The 18500-nt window shown below is 40.7% G+C and overlaps 1 protein-coding gene across 1 annotated transcript in view; it reads right to left on the bottom strand.

The window, feature by feature from the left end:
* Positions 1-816: 816 nt before the first annotated feature.
* The window catches only part of LOC145351373 (NACHT, LRR and PYD domains-containing protein 3-like), a 39079-nt gene continuing 21395 nt past the window's right edge, over positions 817-18500 (bottom strand). The window contains exons 2-4 of the mRNA XM_080200985.1: positions 16067-16236; positions 10656-10839; positions 817-2276 (exon numbers count right to left, since the gene is read on the bottom strand). Coding sequence (XP_080057111.1) covers positions 817-2276; positions 10656-10839; positions 16067-16236 — 1814 coding nt within the window. The remainder of the gene's footprint in view (positions 2277-10655; positions 10840-16066; positions 16237-18500) is intronic.

The following is an 18500-nucleotide window of genomic DNA, read 5'->3' as shown; positions in this document are numbered from 1 at the left end:
TGATTGAATTTAAGAGCTGACATGGAAAATATGGAACAGATAACCTCCTTCAGAGCTTGATGAATTTGTGATTGCTGTCTTGGATGGCAGTTTCTCAGTTTTTGCCGTGACATTGTAGTTGAAATGCTCTATCTGAAAGTGTCCTGTAAGATGATACAATACATTTTGAAATGCAATTGGACGAATAGCCCAAAGAGGAAAAGTTTATTTGCTGTGGAAACAATAAACGAAGTAATACCTTCGAGTTGCGAGAAAAGTACAGCATTGACTGCCTCCGTCTGACAGTCAGAGTCAACAATTCTGCTATATACATATTTTAAAATAAATTCTAATGTGCTTTGATTAAGGCAAAGTGGAATTCATAGCACAGATATATCCAAAGGTACATGTGACATAAATATACACAAGGTTCAGAAGTGATGTTCCCAACATGCAATCAGTTATGGTTAAAATGGATGAGAGCTTCTTTAAGTATTATTTGAACATTCGCGTTGATGTATGTTTTTACCCTTCAACTTAGGAGGAGCTAGCATGGCAGAAAATATCACAATAACATGGTTATTGATTAAATGTTAGTAGCGGAATTACTTGAGATTTTTGATTTTATGCTGGACATCTTTTAGCTGATTGATCGCCTCGATGTTTACAGCACGAATACTGAGTTTCAGCTCTTCCATGATGTCAACGTCCATTAGTTATCTAGATAGAGTTGCATAATCAAATGGTTGAAGCCGACACTTTGTGAATTGCATACACTTTAACTGTGATAATGCGCCCATCGTCGTATCTCTCTCTCCAAATTCAACAAGACAATTCTCAGAGTATTCGTTGGCTTCGCTCATGTTGCATTTTATCTTCCAATTGTTTGCCGTTTTCTTTGAGCCAATTTGACGTAAGCGAGTGTATTTCATCGGGCAAATCATTCAAACGAGTATCAAGAACATAAACGGGATGTCGTGATGAGAGGGCAACAAGAAAGAGTGAAACCACCAGAAATCTGTCGTCGGCGCATTTTTGCCAATCTTGCAGCAGACGTATATGGTTGTCTCTTGTTGCAGATCGAATTTTCATTATTGCCGCGAAAAAGCCCTGCAAATCGGAATGCGTGAAAGCAAACACAAAACTATCTCGATCTTTGTCTGGAATCTGCATCATAATAACTGGGCTAAAAATAGAATTAAGGAGATGGTGCCGTTTCAGTTGTCCTTCTTGAAATACAACAACATTATTGCAAATTCCTTCGTAGGCTAATTCCCCAAATTTTAGCAACTCGTTCCATAAATCCTTTGCGGCATAGCCACATCCCTCTAAAAGGCATGTGATGTAGGAGGAGAAGACCTGTGCACTGCCGACGAGTGGTGGCATCGCAGCCCCTAAAGAACAAAGGACTGTGCAGAATCGAGGATTGAAGCATAGGGCGTGCAACATTTCATCATTCTCAATAGATTTCAATATTTGTGCAGCACAGTGTCCATCGCCAACATACCGTTGAACAAATTGTGTTGTTTCATTGAAGTTGAATCCAAGGATTTCGGCAGTTCGATTTATGTTCGCCTTTGGTAATCTTTCTAGATTCCAAGGTCGGCTTGTTACCAGCATAGAACACCCTTTCAGTAATTGCCCCTTTAGAAGCCAGAGAAGGAGGTCAGATACTTTGCGATAGCACCCCGGGTGGACACATTGATTTTGGGGATCTGTATCTCCTTCTACATTGGTAAAATCGATGGTTGGCTGAATTTCATGAAAGTCATCAAATATAAACAAAATATTTCTTGGTTCGGACCACACATATTCCAGTTGGTTTTCCAAGTATGGGAATGAATGAAGTATCAGAGCATTCAAACATGTTTCTTCACCAATTGAAATTAATTCTCGCAGTTTGAAAGGAAAAACAAATTTAAATTGTTGATATATTTCCCCAATGGACCAGTCATGGATAATCTTCTGTAACATAGTACTTTTCCCAATTCCGGTCGGACCAATTACGAAGGTGATGTCAGAGCATTCCTTTTTGGAGGATCTGCTTCTCATTAACTGAGAGAGCTGAATTTCTTCGAGATCGTTCTTCGAGATGGCCTTCTGCAATTCTTCACGTTCTCTCCCTCGGACTCTCAGTTCATTTTCCATAAGTTTTTTCCCACGAGGTGGAGAAACAATCATGATATTAGTATACTTTTCATCTATGAAACAGCGTCTGAATCGTTCTGTTCCTGCTGTTTTCACGCTCATCGTTCTGTTCCTTTGGCAAAGGTCGAATTTGTGCATTAGTTCTGCGTCTTAAATAAATATAAACAACGTTATTGACGATGGTATGCTAATTTAAAAAAAGATTAACAGAAATCATCTACATCAAGGACGTAACACTGTATAACAATATGTTTAAAGCCATTTGTGAAAAAAATAGAATATGTATTCAGCACTGTCTGGCACAATGTGCCAAAATAATGTGGACTGTTGCAATATTTGGAATCGATGACAGCCGTTATGTGGAGGTTCCGGCGTTGGACCGGTACCACAGTAAGAAGTCTCACAACATCAGGTTCGGGCTTATCTGATGAAGGAGCTTCAGTCCGAAAGCTTGTGATTCCAAATTAACGTTTTGGGCTTTAACATATTGTTGTGAGATTGCTTCTGATACTATTAAGAAGCGGTGTTTTAATTACAACATACAAGTTTTAACATTTCAGAATCGTTTGATTTTATATTACATAGCATAGACACAGGGAACATTTCTTTCATAAACAAGCCCAACATTGTCACAGCACGAAAATGCAATGGAACTGGAATACTGAAGCTGATTGAAAAAACTTCCACTCCAAGCCAGACTCAGCCGGTAATTGTTGCATTTCATCAACACCCTCTCTAAAATGAATGCTTGTTACAGTAGCTTTGAAAGAAAAAAACGTTGGCAACTCATGCAGCCTTCCATTTTCTACCATTTTTGCGCACTAGAAAGATAATATACAAATTAACGTTCATAAGCAATTATTACGATTTCAGAATATTTCTAAAAAAAAACGTTAGAAATAGTCAAACTAGTAATTCTTAATAATAGTTGCGGAGTCAGAAATAAAGTTAACGCGCGTGCTGTATTGAACTTTCATCACAATAATTTTAAAAAATGATGTGTCATAAGTTTGAGGACATTAAAGGGGCGACAGTAGGAGCAATAGAACTGGAGAATATGTGAAAGCGTGGAAAGCAGGGAGTGTAACAGACAAACGATTCCCTGTGAAATGCCAAGTGTCCCGTACTATAAAACTTAACAAACCGAACGCGTACCAGACTGGCAGTAGAGCAACAACCGGGATGTCTGGTATTTGATGAAGAAAAGAAGGAATTCGAAGAATAACAATAACGGAATGAAGTAGGAGCTGACATCATCGGTTTAAAATCACGAAAATGGGCTGAATTCAAAAATGATAGTGTTCCCAGCCGAATTATGAAATATTCCTCGTCCCTTAAAATCATGACAAAGGAATGTGTGGACTATTTCACTAACAAAAGTCAGAAAAGAGGGGAAAGGAAGCATTCAGGGGTGGATATGAAAGACAGTAAAGCTCTAGGATCTGTAGAAATAGTAAAGGAAAGAGTTTATAAAGGCCGAAGTGAGAACAATATGGCAGGAGCATATGCATCGTCAAACTTGGCATTGTCTTTATGGATTTAATCCTCAGATAAAATCACGAATTTAGTTGAGGTCTTTTTGAAGTTAGAGCTCATTGCGGGAGAATCGGCCAAGAGACAATGTTACCGAAATCCGAAAAGAATAATCTGATGCTAATCAGTTCGGCCACGGTCAAGGACTGAAGTGTGAGATGGGAGGTAGCATCAGAGGGTACGCTCTCTGCATTTCCGAGTTAGAGTTTAGTATACCAGTCCGCAATGGCATTGCCATAATCAGCATGCGACACGATAGTGAAATGGGTTGAACTGGGAACGACAATGAACTGTCGTTCGTCACTGTCATTTTGCCACATTTTGTAACATGCTTCTTAAAAATATTCTCTGCATAACTGCACCAGACGGGCTGCAAACGTTTCTACTATGGCATCAAGAAAAGGATGGATGCATTTCTTAAAAAAAAACAACGAAACATTGGGAGCATCCAAAACGGCAACCCACCATGTTAAAATGAACAGGTCAGGCCCAAGAATGCTTGCTACGAAGTTTACATGACTCTCTCCACGAAAGCACCTACCCACCTGTCCCCAACAGAGAGAAAAAAAAACCTTCAAAGCCAAAATCCTTGGACTTTCCTTCATCGGTGAAAAAGAGTTTCCCTTTTTACCGCTCCCCATTGAGCTGCAACATCGTCGCGCTGAAGCTTCCAGGACTGATGGAGACACTGGTCAGTCGGATTGCCCTGCTTTTGCCGATAGCGGGATCTCTGCACAGTGTAATGAAGCCTCATGAGTCCCATTGTGCTTCAACGTCGACCAGTCGATGCCACCTTTCGGATTTTTTTTTCTCGTGGGACATCCGCCAGCCCCGTTGCCCTGCTCCCAGTACTGTTCAAGGCAGGGAGTGGAAGGTCGTGAATGTGGAAATTTCACCGAAACTGCTAATATTGGCAGCAGTGATAGGATAGAGGAAACAAAGGCAATGAAGTATCCAGATGGGTGCCAGCACAAATTATCTCCCAGACGAGAAATGGGATAAAAATATACAGAAAACAAATTAGCGCTTTCTGATTAGATGGTGTTCTGATGGAAACAGAATCGACCAACTTTTCCCGACTTTCAGCGGCTTTCTTTTTTTCTCTAGTAATGCACCTATTAACCTGTGCATTGCCAGAAACTCCACAACGCTTCTTTCACCCAACATCATAACAAACATGTTCAAACGTGACCTTGCTATAATGCGGTGAGCAGAATTGGATCGAGTAGTCAGATTTAAATTAAATTTTGTGCACTTGCTGAATAATTTCTCGCTTTCGTGTGCAAAAAAAAGTCTGAAAAATAAGATCATGCACACATTGGTAACCAACATTTGAATATGTGATCTGAAAGATCTGTGGAGATGATGCCCGTTCAGTCTGTCCTTGCATGCTCAATGTGAATTATTATTTATCCATTTCCGATCCCTTCCCTTCGACAATGTGCATTGCAAAGCACATTGCTGCAACGCATTAAAACAGATGCATCATTCCCGATTTTCAACGCTGCATGATATTTTGAATCTTCACAGGTGGAATCCTGCACGATGGCATTAATTTTCCGCGCAGTTGCTATTGAGAAGGTCGCAGTGAGCTACAGTTTTGAACAGTAGCGGTCCCTAGGATGTCTGTACACTCAAATGCAGTTAGGGAAGGAGATCCAGAACGTTGAACCAGACACTTAAGGAACGGTGTTACATTGAGAAGTCGGGGAGATGAATGACTTGTTTCATTACGAAAATATTCGACTCCTCTATTTTTCCTACCAAAGTACATTACCTCATACTTTCCAACACTCTATTCCATCTGACACTTCTTTGCCCACTCTCCCAATCCATACATGTCCTTCTGCAGCCTTTCCACCTCTTCAATACCACCCGTCTATCTACTTGCCTGTTTATTATTTGCAAAGTAGCCGCAATGCCCTCAGCTAATTCACAGTGATCGTCCATGTAGAATGAAATGTTGTGATCACAATACTGACCCCTGAAGCTCTGCACGAATCATCGGCTGCCATTCTGAAAAGGAACCAGTTGTTCTCCATTCTACCAGTCAGCCAATCTTCTACCCATGCTAGTACCTTGTCGCTAACACCATTGACTCTTATTTTACTCAGCAGTCTCCTGTACTGCATCTTGTTAAAGGCCTTCTGGAAATTGATGTATGTAACACCCATTGGTTCTCCTTCCTCTAACCCGCTTGTTACCTCCTCAAGTAATTCCAAACGACCTGACAGGCATGACTGCCGCTTGACGTTGTTCCATTTTACTATGCACTCCGAAATATTCTAAAATCTCATCCTTAATAATGGGCTCGAAACTCTTACCAACGACCGACATCATACTTAACGGCCTGCAATTTCCCTTTTTTTGACTTTTTCGTCTTTTATCTAACATCGGTGTTATACTGATGAGTTTCAGTCTTCTGGGATCCTCCCTGACGTCAGTGATTCTCGAAAGATCACCACTACGGTCTCCACTATAACTTCAGCTATCTACTTCCGAACTCTGGATTCAGAACTCTGGAGTGAAGTCCATCTACTCCGGAAAATTTATCCATCGACTGATCTTTCAGCTTCCCGAGCAACTTCTCCTTTGTAATGGACATCATACTCAATTCTGCCCCCTGAATTTCTTGAAATTTTGTGTTGTTATTGGTATCTTCCACCTTGAAGACTGATGTAAGGTTCCTATTCAGATCTCCCGATATTGTTCTTCTTTATTACCTCTTCAGCGTCATTTTTCAGCTGTCCAAAGTTCACTCTTGCCATTCACAAAGCAGGTGCCCTTAATTATTGTTTTATTTGTCTTCTGTTGGTTTTTACAGACATTCCATTGCCCAGATTTCCTACTAATCTTCGCTGCATCATATGCTTTATCTTTTGCTTTGGTATTAGGACTTATAGCGGAGTAAATGCATGTGTTTACGGGGATAGGGCCTAGGGGGGAATTGCTGTTGGTGCAGACTCGATGGGCTGAATGGCCTCCTGCTGTACTGTATACACTCTATGATTCGATGCTGAATAGCTGGGAGCTACTTTTTGATTGTGCCTGCCGATCAATGCAAAAACAACCTGTATTTTGTTTGGTGCTCCAATTCAATTTATGTTTAATGTGTGTGAAATTCAATTGGTTTATTGCAGAATATGTCCTCTAACGTTAAGTGTTGAGCTGTGATTTTTGTTTCTTCCACAGCGGAAGACTACGGCCACTTATAAATCTTATCAATTGTTCTTCTATCATGACATCAAAGACAACTACAAATAAATTTGTGATTGTCATTATTCTACAGATTCTGTGAGATATTTCACAGTGGGCCACGATGTGTTCGACTACGTGCAGGCTTTTAACAAAATGTTTCCGTATGGCTAACTCAAGTCCTAATCTACATTTCTTATATTTCCTGAAATTCACAAGCACTGCAGTTTTACTTAAAGTACAATAAAGTACAGACATATTTACTTAAAGTAAATATATCTGTATGGGCAGGGCACTGATATAATTCACCATGCTAAAGGCGTTCATACAGCTTAAAGCTCATATCTAGCATGGGCCATATTTTATAGTTAATCGTCCTACATGTAGACTTGCAAATTAAAATATAACATGGTTGTGCGCATAGGGTGATCGGGTTAAACTCAAAAAGTCTTAAGAACATAAGAACATAAGAAATAGGAGCAGGAGTAGGCCATCTGGCCCTTCGAGCCTGCCCCGCCATTCAAGAAGATCATGGCTGATCTGTCGTGGCTCAGTTCCACTTTCCCGCCCTCTCCCCATAACCCTTAATCCCCTCTCTTATCAAAAACCCATCAACCCGCTTCTTAAAAATATTTAGCGAGGCAGCCTCCACCACTTCAACGGGCAGAGAATTCCAGAGATTCACCACCCTTTGAGTGAAGAAGTTCCTCCTCAACTCCGTTCTAAACCGCCCCCCCTTTATCTTGAGGCTGTGCCCCCTAGTCCTACTGTCTTTTTTGAGTGGGAAGAGCCTCTCCACCTCTATCCTATCCATCCCATTCATCATCTTATACGTCTCAATGAGATCTCCCCTCATTCTTCTAAACTCTAACGAGTACAAGCCGAGTTTGTTCAGCCTCTCCTCATAGCTCAACCCCCTCAACTCCGGTATCAGCCTAGCAAACCTCCTCTGCACTCCCTCCAAGGCCAAAATATCCTTGCGCAGGTGCGGCGACCAAAACTGCACACAGTACTCCAGCTGCGGCCTCACCAATGCCCTATACAGCTGCAGCAAGACCTCCCTACTTTTATATTCAATCCCCCTCGCTATGAAGGCCAGCATCCCATTCGCCTTCCTGACCACCTGCTGCACCTGCAAGCTGGGTTTTTGCGACTCATGCACAAGGACCCCGAGGTCCCTCTGCACCGTCGCCTGCTGCAGTTTTTCGCCACGTAAGTAATAGTCCTTCCTATCATTCTTCCTACCAAAGTGGACCACCTCACACTTGCCAACATTAAATTCCATTTGCCATTTCCTGGCCCATTCGCCCAGCCTATCTAGATCCTTCTGCAGACTCTCCACACCCTCCGCACAATTTGCCTTTCCCCCAATCTTGGTGTCATCAGCAAATTTCGACACCCTACACTCGGTTCCCTCCTCCAGATCATCTATATAAATGGTAAATAGCTGAGGCCCCAGCACCGACCCCTGGGGCACCCCACTAGTCACCAACCGCCAATCCGAATAGCACCCATTGACCCTCACTCTCTGCCTCCTATTTGACAACCAATCCTCTATCCACGCTAACACCCTACCCCCAACTCCATGCCCCCTGACCTACTGCAATAACCTCTTGTGAGGTACCTTGTCAAACGCCTTCTGAAAATCCAGAAAGACCACATCCACCGGCTCTCCTCTATCCACCGCCCTAGACACATCCTCATAGAACTCCAGTAAATTTGTCAGACACGACTTCCCTTTAATGAAACCGTATTGCGTCTGCCCTATTAAGCAATTCCCTTCAAGATGCCTTGCAATTTCCTCCTTAATGACGGATTCTAACATTTTACCTACCACAGACGTTAAACTAACCGGCCTATAATTCCCCGCCTTTTGCCTGGCACCCTTCTTAAACAACGGCGTAACATTAGCCGTTTTCCAATCTTCCGGCACTTCTCCGGAATCCAGCGACGTCTGGAAAATAACCACCAAGGCATCCACTATAACCTCTGCCATTTCTTTCGGACCCTCGGATGCATTCCATCCGGTCCTGGGGACTTGTCCACAATCAGCCCCTCCAGTCTGTCGAGCACCACCTCTCTAGTCTTGCAATATGAATGATGATAATTTCGCTTCGAGCTGAACACATAATGATATCAAAAAAAAACAGAATCCGAGGCGAGGTTAATGAAGCTGGGGCTGTTTCCCTTAGATAAAAAAAAGTTTTAAGAAGAACCTGACTGATGTGTTAAAAATGATAAGAGACCGGCAAAGGGTAGATGGGATGAAATAGTTCTCTTTAGCAGATGGGTCAAAAACAAAATGGCTTCAATTTGCGATGAGCGGCATTTAGTGGGGGTTTTAGCAATGACACTTTTCATTTCGAGCGTGACGGGAAACTGGAACTCATCGTCTGAAATTCATTCCGGGCCGGAAATCACACAACTCTTCAGAATCACTTAGCTGAATGTGAGAAACACTCTTACAACTAGGCTATTGACCAAGTGTTAGAAATTAGGATAGGAATGAATAAGCCATTAATGGAAAGTGCAAACCCGACTGGCCACAAGGCTTACGTTTGTGCTTTAAACTCTTATGACTCGACAACACCAATGCAAAGGGCACACAGTATTATTTTCCCTCTCCAGTCACATTGAAACCTCGGAAGGGAATCTAAAAATGATGACATAAGGGAGAATCGTGTGAAAACACCATTTGTGAAATTGACCTGAAAATGAATTGTTGTTTTCTAAAATTTCTGAAAGCAAGTCCTACCGAATATGGATAAAATCAAATAACTGCAGATGTTGGATCCTGAAAACAAAACTGAAAACGCTGGAAAATCTCAGCAGGCATGAAAGAGATAAAAGAGCTGGCATTTGGAGACAAGATGACTCTTTGACAAAGCTGAAAAAACATAGAAAGTGGAAGACGTTTATGCTGTAGGGTGAAGGAATGAAAGATGCGCCATTACCAATGAAAGAAGGAGAAAGGCTACTAATGGGATTCCATGGAGATTATAGAAATTGTGAATGTACAAACGGCAGAGAAACTGAAATTAGAGGGTAGGATGTGACCGATCAAGATTGTGGGGATGTGGGGCGGGGGCGGCGGGGGGTTAAATGGGTGGGAGAGAGATAATATTTACGAAAATTGGAAAGGGGAACCAAAAGGGGAAAGATAAGAAAATTGGGTAAGAAGGGGGAAAGAGTTGGGGGGGAGCGGAAGTAGAGAAAGACAATTTATAATTAAACATAGAAAATAGTAAAAATGAAAGGAAATGGAAACAAAGGGTTCGAGGTGAGGTAAAGCTAATCATCTGAAGGTATTTAATTCGAAGTTGAGACTGGATGGCCGTAATGTGCCTAGTCATGCTCCTGCACGTTGCGTTGAACATTGCAGCAGGCCACAGACAGACATGTGGGCGTGGGAACCGGGTCGTGTTTTAAAATGGCAAGCAACGGGAAAGTCAGGGTCCTGATTGCGGACAGACCAAAGGTGGTCAGTAAAGTGATCATCCAGTCCAGATTGGTCTCTCTTATATACAGCATAACACGTTGGGAACAGCAAATGCAATAGACCAAAATGAAAGAAGGGCAAATGTAACTTGGACTGTGTATTTTGGATCTTGGATGGTAAACATGGAAAATGTAAACGGGCAGGTGTCACAGCTCCTGTGACTGCATGGGGAAGTATCATCGGTGCTGGGAGACGTATTGGGTATGATGAAGGAGTAGACTAGGAGTGGATACCGAATATTCAGTTGCGCGTACTTGAATGCATTTTATGTATTCCTTGCTACTTTATGATTGTCACATACCTTTTTTCTGATCTATGTAATGTATTTCGCACAATGCAGCATTCAGTTGTGGTTTGCTGATCTTCCATACAAGAAATGTTCTCCAGATTGGTCTTTGTTCCCGAGATCCCTTTTCCAACAGCGTATTAACAATAAACTGGGAAACCTCTTTTCTTCGATTATGACCAAGAAGTTTACGGATTTCCTGAAGATCAAAGATATTATATTTGTAATTAGACTAAGAATGCAGAAATTCGAATCGCGCAGGTTCTCTCTCTCTTTCTCTTACAATCTCTCTCACTCTCTCCCTCTCACCCACTCCTTTGCTCGCTCTCAATCACTCTCGGTCCCTTATTCTCATTTTTTTGAAACATGAACAGATAAGTCCTGAGGATACACCAACCATATTCAAAATTCAGGAAGAAAGCAAAATCATAATTTATTCACTTATTGAGATTTTAGAAGATATGTTTGTATATTTAATACAACTCCAGATTTTTCATGCGTAGTTTTGTGGATATTTTCATACTTCTGCTCCCGATAATGTCTCATTATGTTATTCAGTCCACTGCAGCTTGCTGCTTTGCTATCAATGATTGGATTTCGACAATTGCTCCAGCCCACCATGGAGGCCCTGCTCTTCAGCCTGGCCCCCGACTCCCTGAACTGCCTACGTATATACCCCCTGCTCTTCCCTCCTACGTCATTCTCTCCTATATGTACAATTACGTCAGCCTGGGTCGTTTCGCCCTTCAAAATTCCCTCTACCCTCTCCGAAACATCCTGTACCCCTGCTCCAGGGAGGCAGACTATCATCCTGGAGTCTCGCTTTTGTCCACAGAACCCCCTATCTCTTCCTTCAACCATCCCATCCCCCACCACTATCTCACTTCCAGCCCCCTTCCTTCCCTCTGAGGCATTCTGGTCCTCCGCTCTTAACTTTTTTTACCCCTGTTGTTCCCTTGCCCTTTATATTTTGGGGGACTACCACTGGGGTAGTCTTTGGACCAGGGCTTATTTTCTTTTTCCTCTTCTTAACGGTAACCACCACCACCCCCCACCCCTCCCGCAACCCACAAGGCTCTGGGATGCCACTTGACTGTGGTTCATATCCATTATTGCCTCGTTCTCCCTGACTAAAAATACATCCTCAAGACGCAGCTCTAATTGACTGACCCGGGCCCTCAGACGCTGCAGCTCCAAACACTTGATGCAGATGTGAACTTTTCGGAGACGTGTCGTCTCCAGGAACTCCCACATATGACACCTAATGCAGCTGAAGCGTCTCCCCATAGACTCTGCCATTTACCTGAACACCTTTGGAGTTATGAACTCAAAAATGGAAAACAAGAAAGACGGAACCAGTAACACAACTCGCCTAATCCTGCTCTCGCCTAAGCCCAGTGAGCCAAAGCCCTTACAGCTCTCACTCTGCTCCCAACTCACTCGGCTGCCCACTCCCGACGCTGCCCGCTGTCTCCTTGCGGCCTTCTTTTTATTTACTCCCGTCAGAGAATGTCCGAGGTAATTCTTCATCTTAGTTCCAGAATTGATGCAGAGTTATTTAACAAATTATGCTGCCATTGATTCTGAAGAAGAGTTCATTAATCATAGTCAGTTCCAATCTGAGGCGGCATGGTCGCATAGTAGCTAGGATAGTAGCTGTACTGCTGCCTCACAGTGATAGGGACCTGGATTCGATTCCTGGCTTAGGTTACTGTTTGTGTGGAATTTGCACATTCTCCCCGTGTCTGCATGGGGTTTCTCCGGTTTCCTCCCACATTCTGAAAGTTGTGCTGGTCAAATGCATTGACCCGAACAGGCACTGGGCTGTGACGACTAGAAGAATTTCACAGTAACTTGATAACTGTGTTAATGTAAGCCTTACTCGTGACTCATCAATAAACTTTTATACTCTTATTTTTCGGTTATTGATTATTGGCCCAAGCTGGATTATTCTTGTAAAAGCGGAAATGCAATCAGAATTTGTAGTATGGTGTGTTCTATATGTACGGACACCAGACATAACAACATAAAAGACAAACACTAGATAAAGGAGGAGTTCGAACGACAAATGGAGCCAGAATCAGAGTTAATATTTCAACCCAATTGTAGTTCTTCAAAACTTAAGTGTGCATGGTATATGATCTTTCGTTTCTGGTTTAAAAAAAACGAAATATAGGGCGCGTTAGACAGAAGATAAGTTAAAACCATGCCGAGGTTATAGTCGCTGTGTATATGTGGTTGAAGGCGGAGTCAAAAATCCCATGGAATATTTCGAAAATTGAGCTGCTAAAGTTGTCTCTAGCAGCAAAGCATTCTTCCATATTAGGTACTAATAGCCACCAGAATTAAAATAGCAAAATATGTTAATAATCGCCATTTAGAAGGTAAACTGCGTCACCGAATTGTTAAGGCACAGATGGAGACCATTGGGCCCATTTTATGTCGGTACCAGCTCTCCCAAAGGAGAATTATGATTCAATGCTATTCCACTGCCTTTTCCTCTCAATCCTGAATAGCTCTCCAATCAGGATTGATGTCCAAATCCGACAATTTACCAGAGTGTTTGGGGAAGTTTTAACATGGATTGGCAGAGAGATTCTAATCTATGCAAGCTGGCTTGGGACAGAGAAACAATGACACTCATGAATGTGAGAACAAAACAAAAACACAAACAAGGTAGACAGGGTGACCAAGAGCGAAATGTAAAGTGTCACAGTGCAAAGGGAAGTTGAGATTAATATAAATTGCGAACACGAATGAATAAAGGCAGCGCATCTTACTGCATGAAATACTTGGAATAAGCTAGACGAACTGGAAATGCAAATTTAGGTAAATGATAAAATCTCATAAACATTACGGAGACAACGTTTGAAGAAGATAAAACGTGGAAATGTAATATTGAGGCACATTCGAGCATCTGGAATCTCAGGAATGAATGGAAAAAGTGTGGGAATAACACTGATGGTAAATTAGGTCAGTTATGGTAGATGAAATAGCTCGAATGATGTGAATTCAATTCTGTTCTGGTAATAAACAGCAAGGGAAATAAGAATCATAACTAAGCCCCTGAACAGTAGCTGAAATATAATGAAGTGTATACATCAACAAATAATACGGGCATGTACAAATAATTGACTGATACAAATGGTTGACATTAATATTCATTATGCTTGAGGCAATCACGTTAGAAAAGGTAGGAAAGGTAAAGAATTGACCAAGTGCATTTGGGATAGCCAGATAGAGCAAGATTTAATGGAACCAACAAGAGAACAAATTAGGTGGAACTGGTAATGGCTTGTGAGACAGGCTTAATATATGGCTTCAAAGTAAAAGATCGTTTTGGAATTAGTGATCGTGACATAAGGCCATTTAATGCAATGCAGAGAGTAGAAAATTGTGTTAGAAACAATTTTGTTCAATTTAAATAAATAAAATTACAATGAAATGTGCTTAGATTTCGGTAAAGAGGACTGACTAGATAGCATAAAAGACAGTAAGCAACCAGTGGCAGAAATTTTAGGAAGCAATTCGTGACTGTCTACTAAAAGATATGATGTGGGTATGCCGGCGTTGGACTGGCGTAAACACAGTAAAAAGTCTGACAACACCAGGTTTTAGTCCAACCTATTTATTTGATAATATACTCACAAGCTTTCGAGGGGACAGCCTCTTCGTCAGGTGAATGGAGAGTTCTGGCCTCAGACAGAGCATATAAAGCACATAAAGAGCATATAAATCTCTAAACTGTCTGTGCTTTATATGCTCTGTCTGAGGCCAGAACTCTCCATTCACCTGACGAAGAGGCTGTCCCCTCGAAAGCTTGTGAGTATATTATCAAATAAATAGGTTGGACTAAAACCTGGTGTTGTCAGACTTTTTACTGTGTTTACTAAAAGATATGCCAGTGAAAAGAAAAGATTGTAGCAGAGGTAGAAACGAACCATGAGTGAATAACGAAGTAGAGCATAAAATGGAAGAAAAATACATAAGTAGGCAATGGCCAGTGATACTCCCAAATACTGGGATGAATTGACAATCCAGTGAAGCAGGACTGAAAAGATATTGAAGGATATAAATGATGAGGGCAAACTACCAAGGAAAATATATTTTTTAAAAAACTGACAAGAACAGCGTATCTAATATATACAAACTAACACAGCCCATTAGAAAATTGATCTGTGGGAGGTGGCTAAGGGGAAACAAGTAAATGGCAGAGAGATTAAATAGATGTTTTGCATCTTTCTTTACGGTATAAAATTATTCAAGTCTAGAGTCTATTAAATTATTACTGAATTATACGGGTGGGGGGGGGGGGGGGTGGGATTTGAGTTACATCGCCATCATGCTATAAGAGGCATTAGACAAACTGATGGGACAAAAGGCAGCTAAGTGGCCCTCATGACTTACAACCTGAAACCCTGCAAGACGTGACACCAGTGATAATGGTTGCATTCTTTGTAATTTTACAAAAATCATTGAGGTTCTTTTCGACACCTCTATTATAAATGGAGAGGGGCAAAAACAGGTAACCAGAGGCCGATTATACATACATCAATTTGCTTGGAAATTTCGAAATCAGTTACTGGGGCAGTAATAGCAGAGCCACTGGACAGCCATAATCTAATCAACAAAACCAGCATGACTTCATGGCTTAATTGCACTACCTTCACATTCACTCAAGGCACCACAGACGCAAAGAACGAACGGTGTTCATTAGCTGAAAAATGCACGGCAAATATGTTTGTAAGTTTGTAACCACATAATACACACAATTCTAATTCCGAGATAGATCTTCACTGTTATTGAAAGATATGTAGAATTGAATCAGAGCACTTGGCGCTGTCAAGCAGCATTGATGACCAGAAGGCAACGAACACTACAGAATGAATGGATGCAACATAGTGGAATGCACAACCTGCATGATCCTTGACTTTATCAGTGTCACCTCTCTTAGACTTGTGATTGAAGTGGAACTGGAAGATTGGACGTTAACTAGTTCTCCATTTTGCATTTCTTCAATTGGCATCATCTATTCTAATTATGGGATTGAACTCATTGCGTTCACTGAGAACCACTCTAATGTTGTTGTTGTTGGAAAAAAATAAAAGGCCAATTAGTGTTAATTAGTGTCCTGAACACTTATGGACTGAACTTCTACGTTTTCCATGGGAAACACTTACAGCATTAATTAACACATTAACTTCAAATTAAAGAAAATATGTTTTTGCATGAATTGTATCTGACAAAGGACTGACGGGTATTCTTAATACTGGCAACAAATTTATGCTGTGCTTCAATCCCCAATTAATACCAGTATACCATAAACGTTGACGATACACTTTTCTGTTCAAAGACGACATTCGGTGTAAACATGCAATCATTTTATTCGTATATCAGTATATGGTTCCGAAATCAATGTAGCATACCTCAGTCTCTGCTTCAGTAAACACGTTTGCTTCGTTAATCAATTTACTGACATCCTCTGCATGGTCTTCAATTGACATTTCCAATTCTTGTCGATGGAGATCAATAACTCTGTGCAGCTGGACATCTGTGCAGCTTGCGAAATCCAGTAGCATTTTGGTATCTGTGTTTTCTGTCAAGTTATAATTGAGAACCATTTAATTGCAATCCATTAATTAAAAAGTGATTACGCTGATGAAACTCTTGATAATAGAATAGTTTCGATATTTCAAGCTGTAACAAAACTTGTGATTTTTGCAACGGATGAATTCAGTGAACGTTGCATCTTCTTGGCATAATAAGATTAGATATTTGGGTTTTTTGTCAAATAAACGTGTTGCAAAAACGTCAGCAGAGTGAAACCGTTAGGAAGAACATTCCAGCCTGTCCCCTTGAAACTTCTGACTGCTGACCAGAACAGTTTATTAAACTTAGTGAAAACTTAATATCGAGTGACGTAGCGTGGGAGTAACAGATAAATTGTGCAAAAACTGCTAACATCAGGCTTGTGAAATATGTAGGCATTCATAACTGAGCATGACGAGAACATTAATTACAAAATGAGGGAAGGATTTGTTTTCATGGTGTAGATCTGCAATAACCTACAGATTAGTACAAACACTTTCCAAAACGTCCTGAATCACTGAACAAAACAAAGCAACAGATGCATGGCAGCAACACAAAGTGTTTTACTCCAAGACACACACAATCCTAACTTGCAAGCTAAAACGGTGTTATTTTACTGCTGCTATGTAAAAGTCTGGTTTCTTTCTATGCAACGTACCTGTCCGAATTGCAACATGAAAAATAATGCAGCACTTTAAGAATGTGATGGCCCATCACTTTTTCAGGCAGAAAAAGGTATGGACGATGAATATTCATCCAGAAACAAGACCTGAATCATGGAGGTATGAATACTAATGTCAGGAAGAATAATCGTGCTAAAAAAAAAGCATGCTCTTGCATTTTTGTTCTTTTGTTTTGTTTCAAATTATTTCGTGATTTCTAGCGGACGATTTGTTTTCCGGCGGCCATGTCTGAATTGTTTTTGCGATCTTTGTTCTTCTCCAAATAAACTCATCATTTGTCAAATTTTCTGCAATCATTGGTCATCATGCATAAGATTTGTTTTAATCAATCCGCTGTTATTCACGTCGTACCATTCCTATTGGTGTTTTTTATCGGTTATTCTTAATTTCTTCTTAACTCAAGGGGTCTCATATTTTTTTCTGTAGGTTATTCTCGAATTCCAGATTTCTAGCCTTGGAAATGTTGCTTAAGCTTCAACTTCCGTCTACGATAAATGCATCTTAAAATGTTAAAGGTATTTCTGACAATCATGTTATCCTCACATTACTTTACCCTATTCTCCATTTCCGAAATTTACTCGTGGATTATCCTAAGTAATTAATTTTAGATTAAGTAACCTGTCAATTCCATTTTCCAAGTTGTATTGCGAGCAGAACATAACAATGAGAATGTCATAACACTTTTCCTACCAAGCCCAAATTGATAAGATCTCTCCGCTGATCTGCAACCTAATTCCATCCATTGATATATACATATAAATACTCCATGTTTAAGAACGGCGATATATAGAGGAGGCAATGGGGAAACGGGTTCGAATTCCACCAAGAAATATTGTGAAATGTGCTTATTTTTAAATGAAAATTATATCGATGCTGAGGTTAATTATGACCATTGCAATAATGCGGAAATTCATCAATTATAAATGTTTCAATAATGTCATAAGGAAATGTCTTGCCAACTCTTCATCTAGTGTTCATGTTATTTTAGATCCAAGACAATTTGGACATCTCTTAAAACGTACTCATTTGATTGCAAAGGTACAATTAGCTATGGGCAAGTAATCCTGACAAGTATGGTCGTCAATTGCAAACATGGCTGGAGGTCTGAAATTTTCAACTAGAAGTGTTAATATCAAATCTTCACACGTGACGAGGTTGTCCACGGTTAACGAAGAACGACCAAACCAATATGGCGTCAATTCATTCGAAAGGATAAATTACAATATACAACATGAAAACATAATTCTCAGAATTCCGCAGGCAGCAACTCAATCGTTTGCATTATCCTTCCATATTATCAGCAAATATTTACAGATGTACGGATCGGATCCAGCAGTAGAGTTACATTGTATTCATCCTATCAAATACACAGATCATGGCATTGGTTATTTGCGGACAAAAATGTACGCTAATGTGTGGTTCCGAATACTGTGCATACCCTCAAAGCGCGATAGAAAACGCCTCGCCTTTCTTCAGTTTTACTCCACTTCACCTGCTAATATTCAGCTTTCTCAATTTATTTGTGTTTCTATTATTAACATTGCAATCATCACTGTCATCATCATCATTACATACGTGTTGTTTTGAC

Source organism: Carcharhinus amblyrhynchos, chromosome 13, assembly GCF_965287045.1.
Source record: "Carcharhinus amblyrhynchos chromosome 13, sCarAmb.v2.hapA, whole genome shotgun sequence".
NCBI classification, from domain to species: domain Eukaryota; kingdom Metazoa; phylum Chordata; class Chondrichthyes; order Carcharhiniformes; family Carcharhinidae; genus Carcharhinus; species Carcharhinus amblyrhynchos.
The sequence above is the reverse complement of the archived record's forward strand: the minus strand, read 5'-3'. Positions and strand labels throughout refer to the sequence as shown.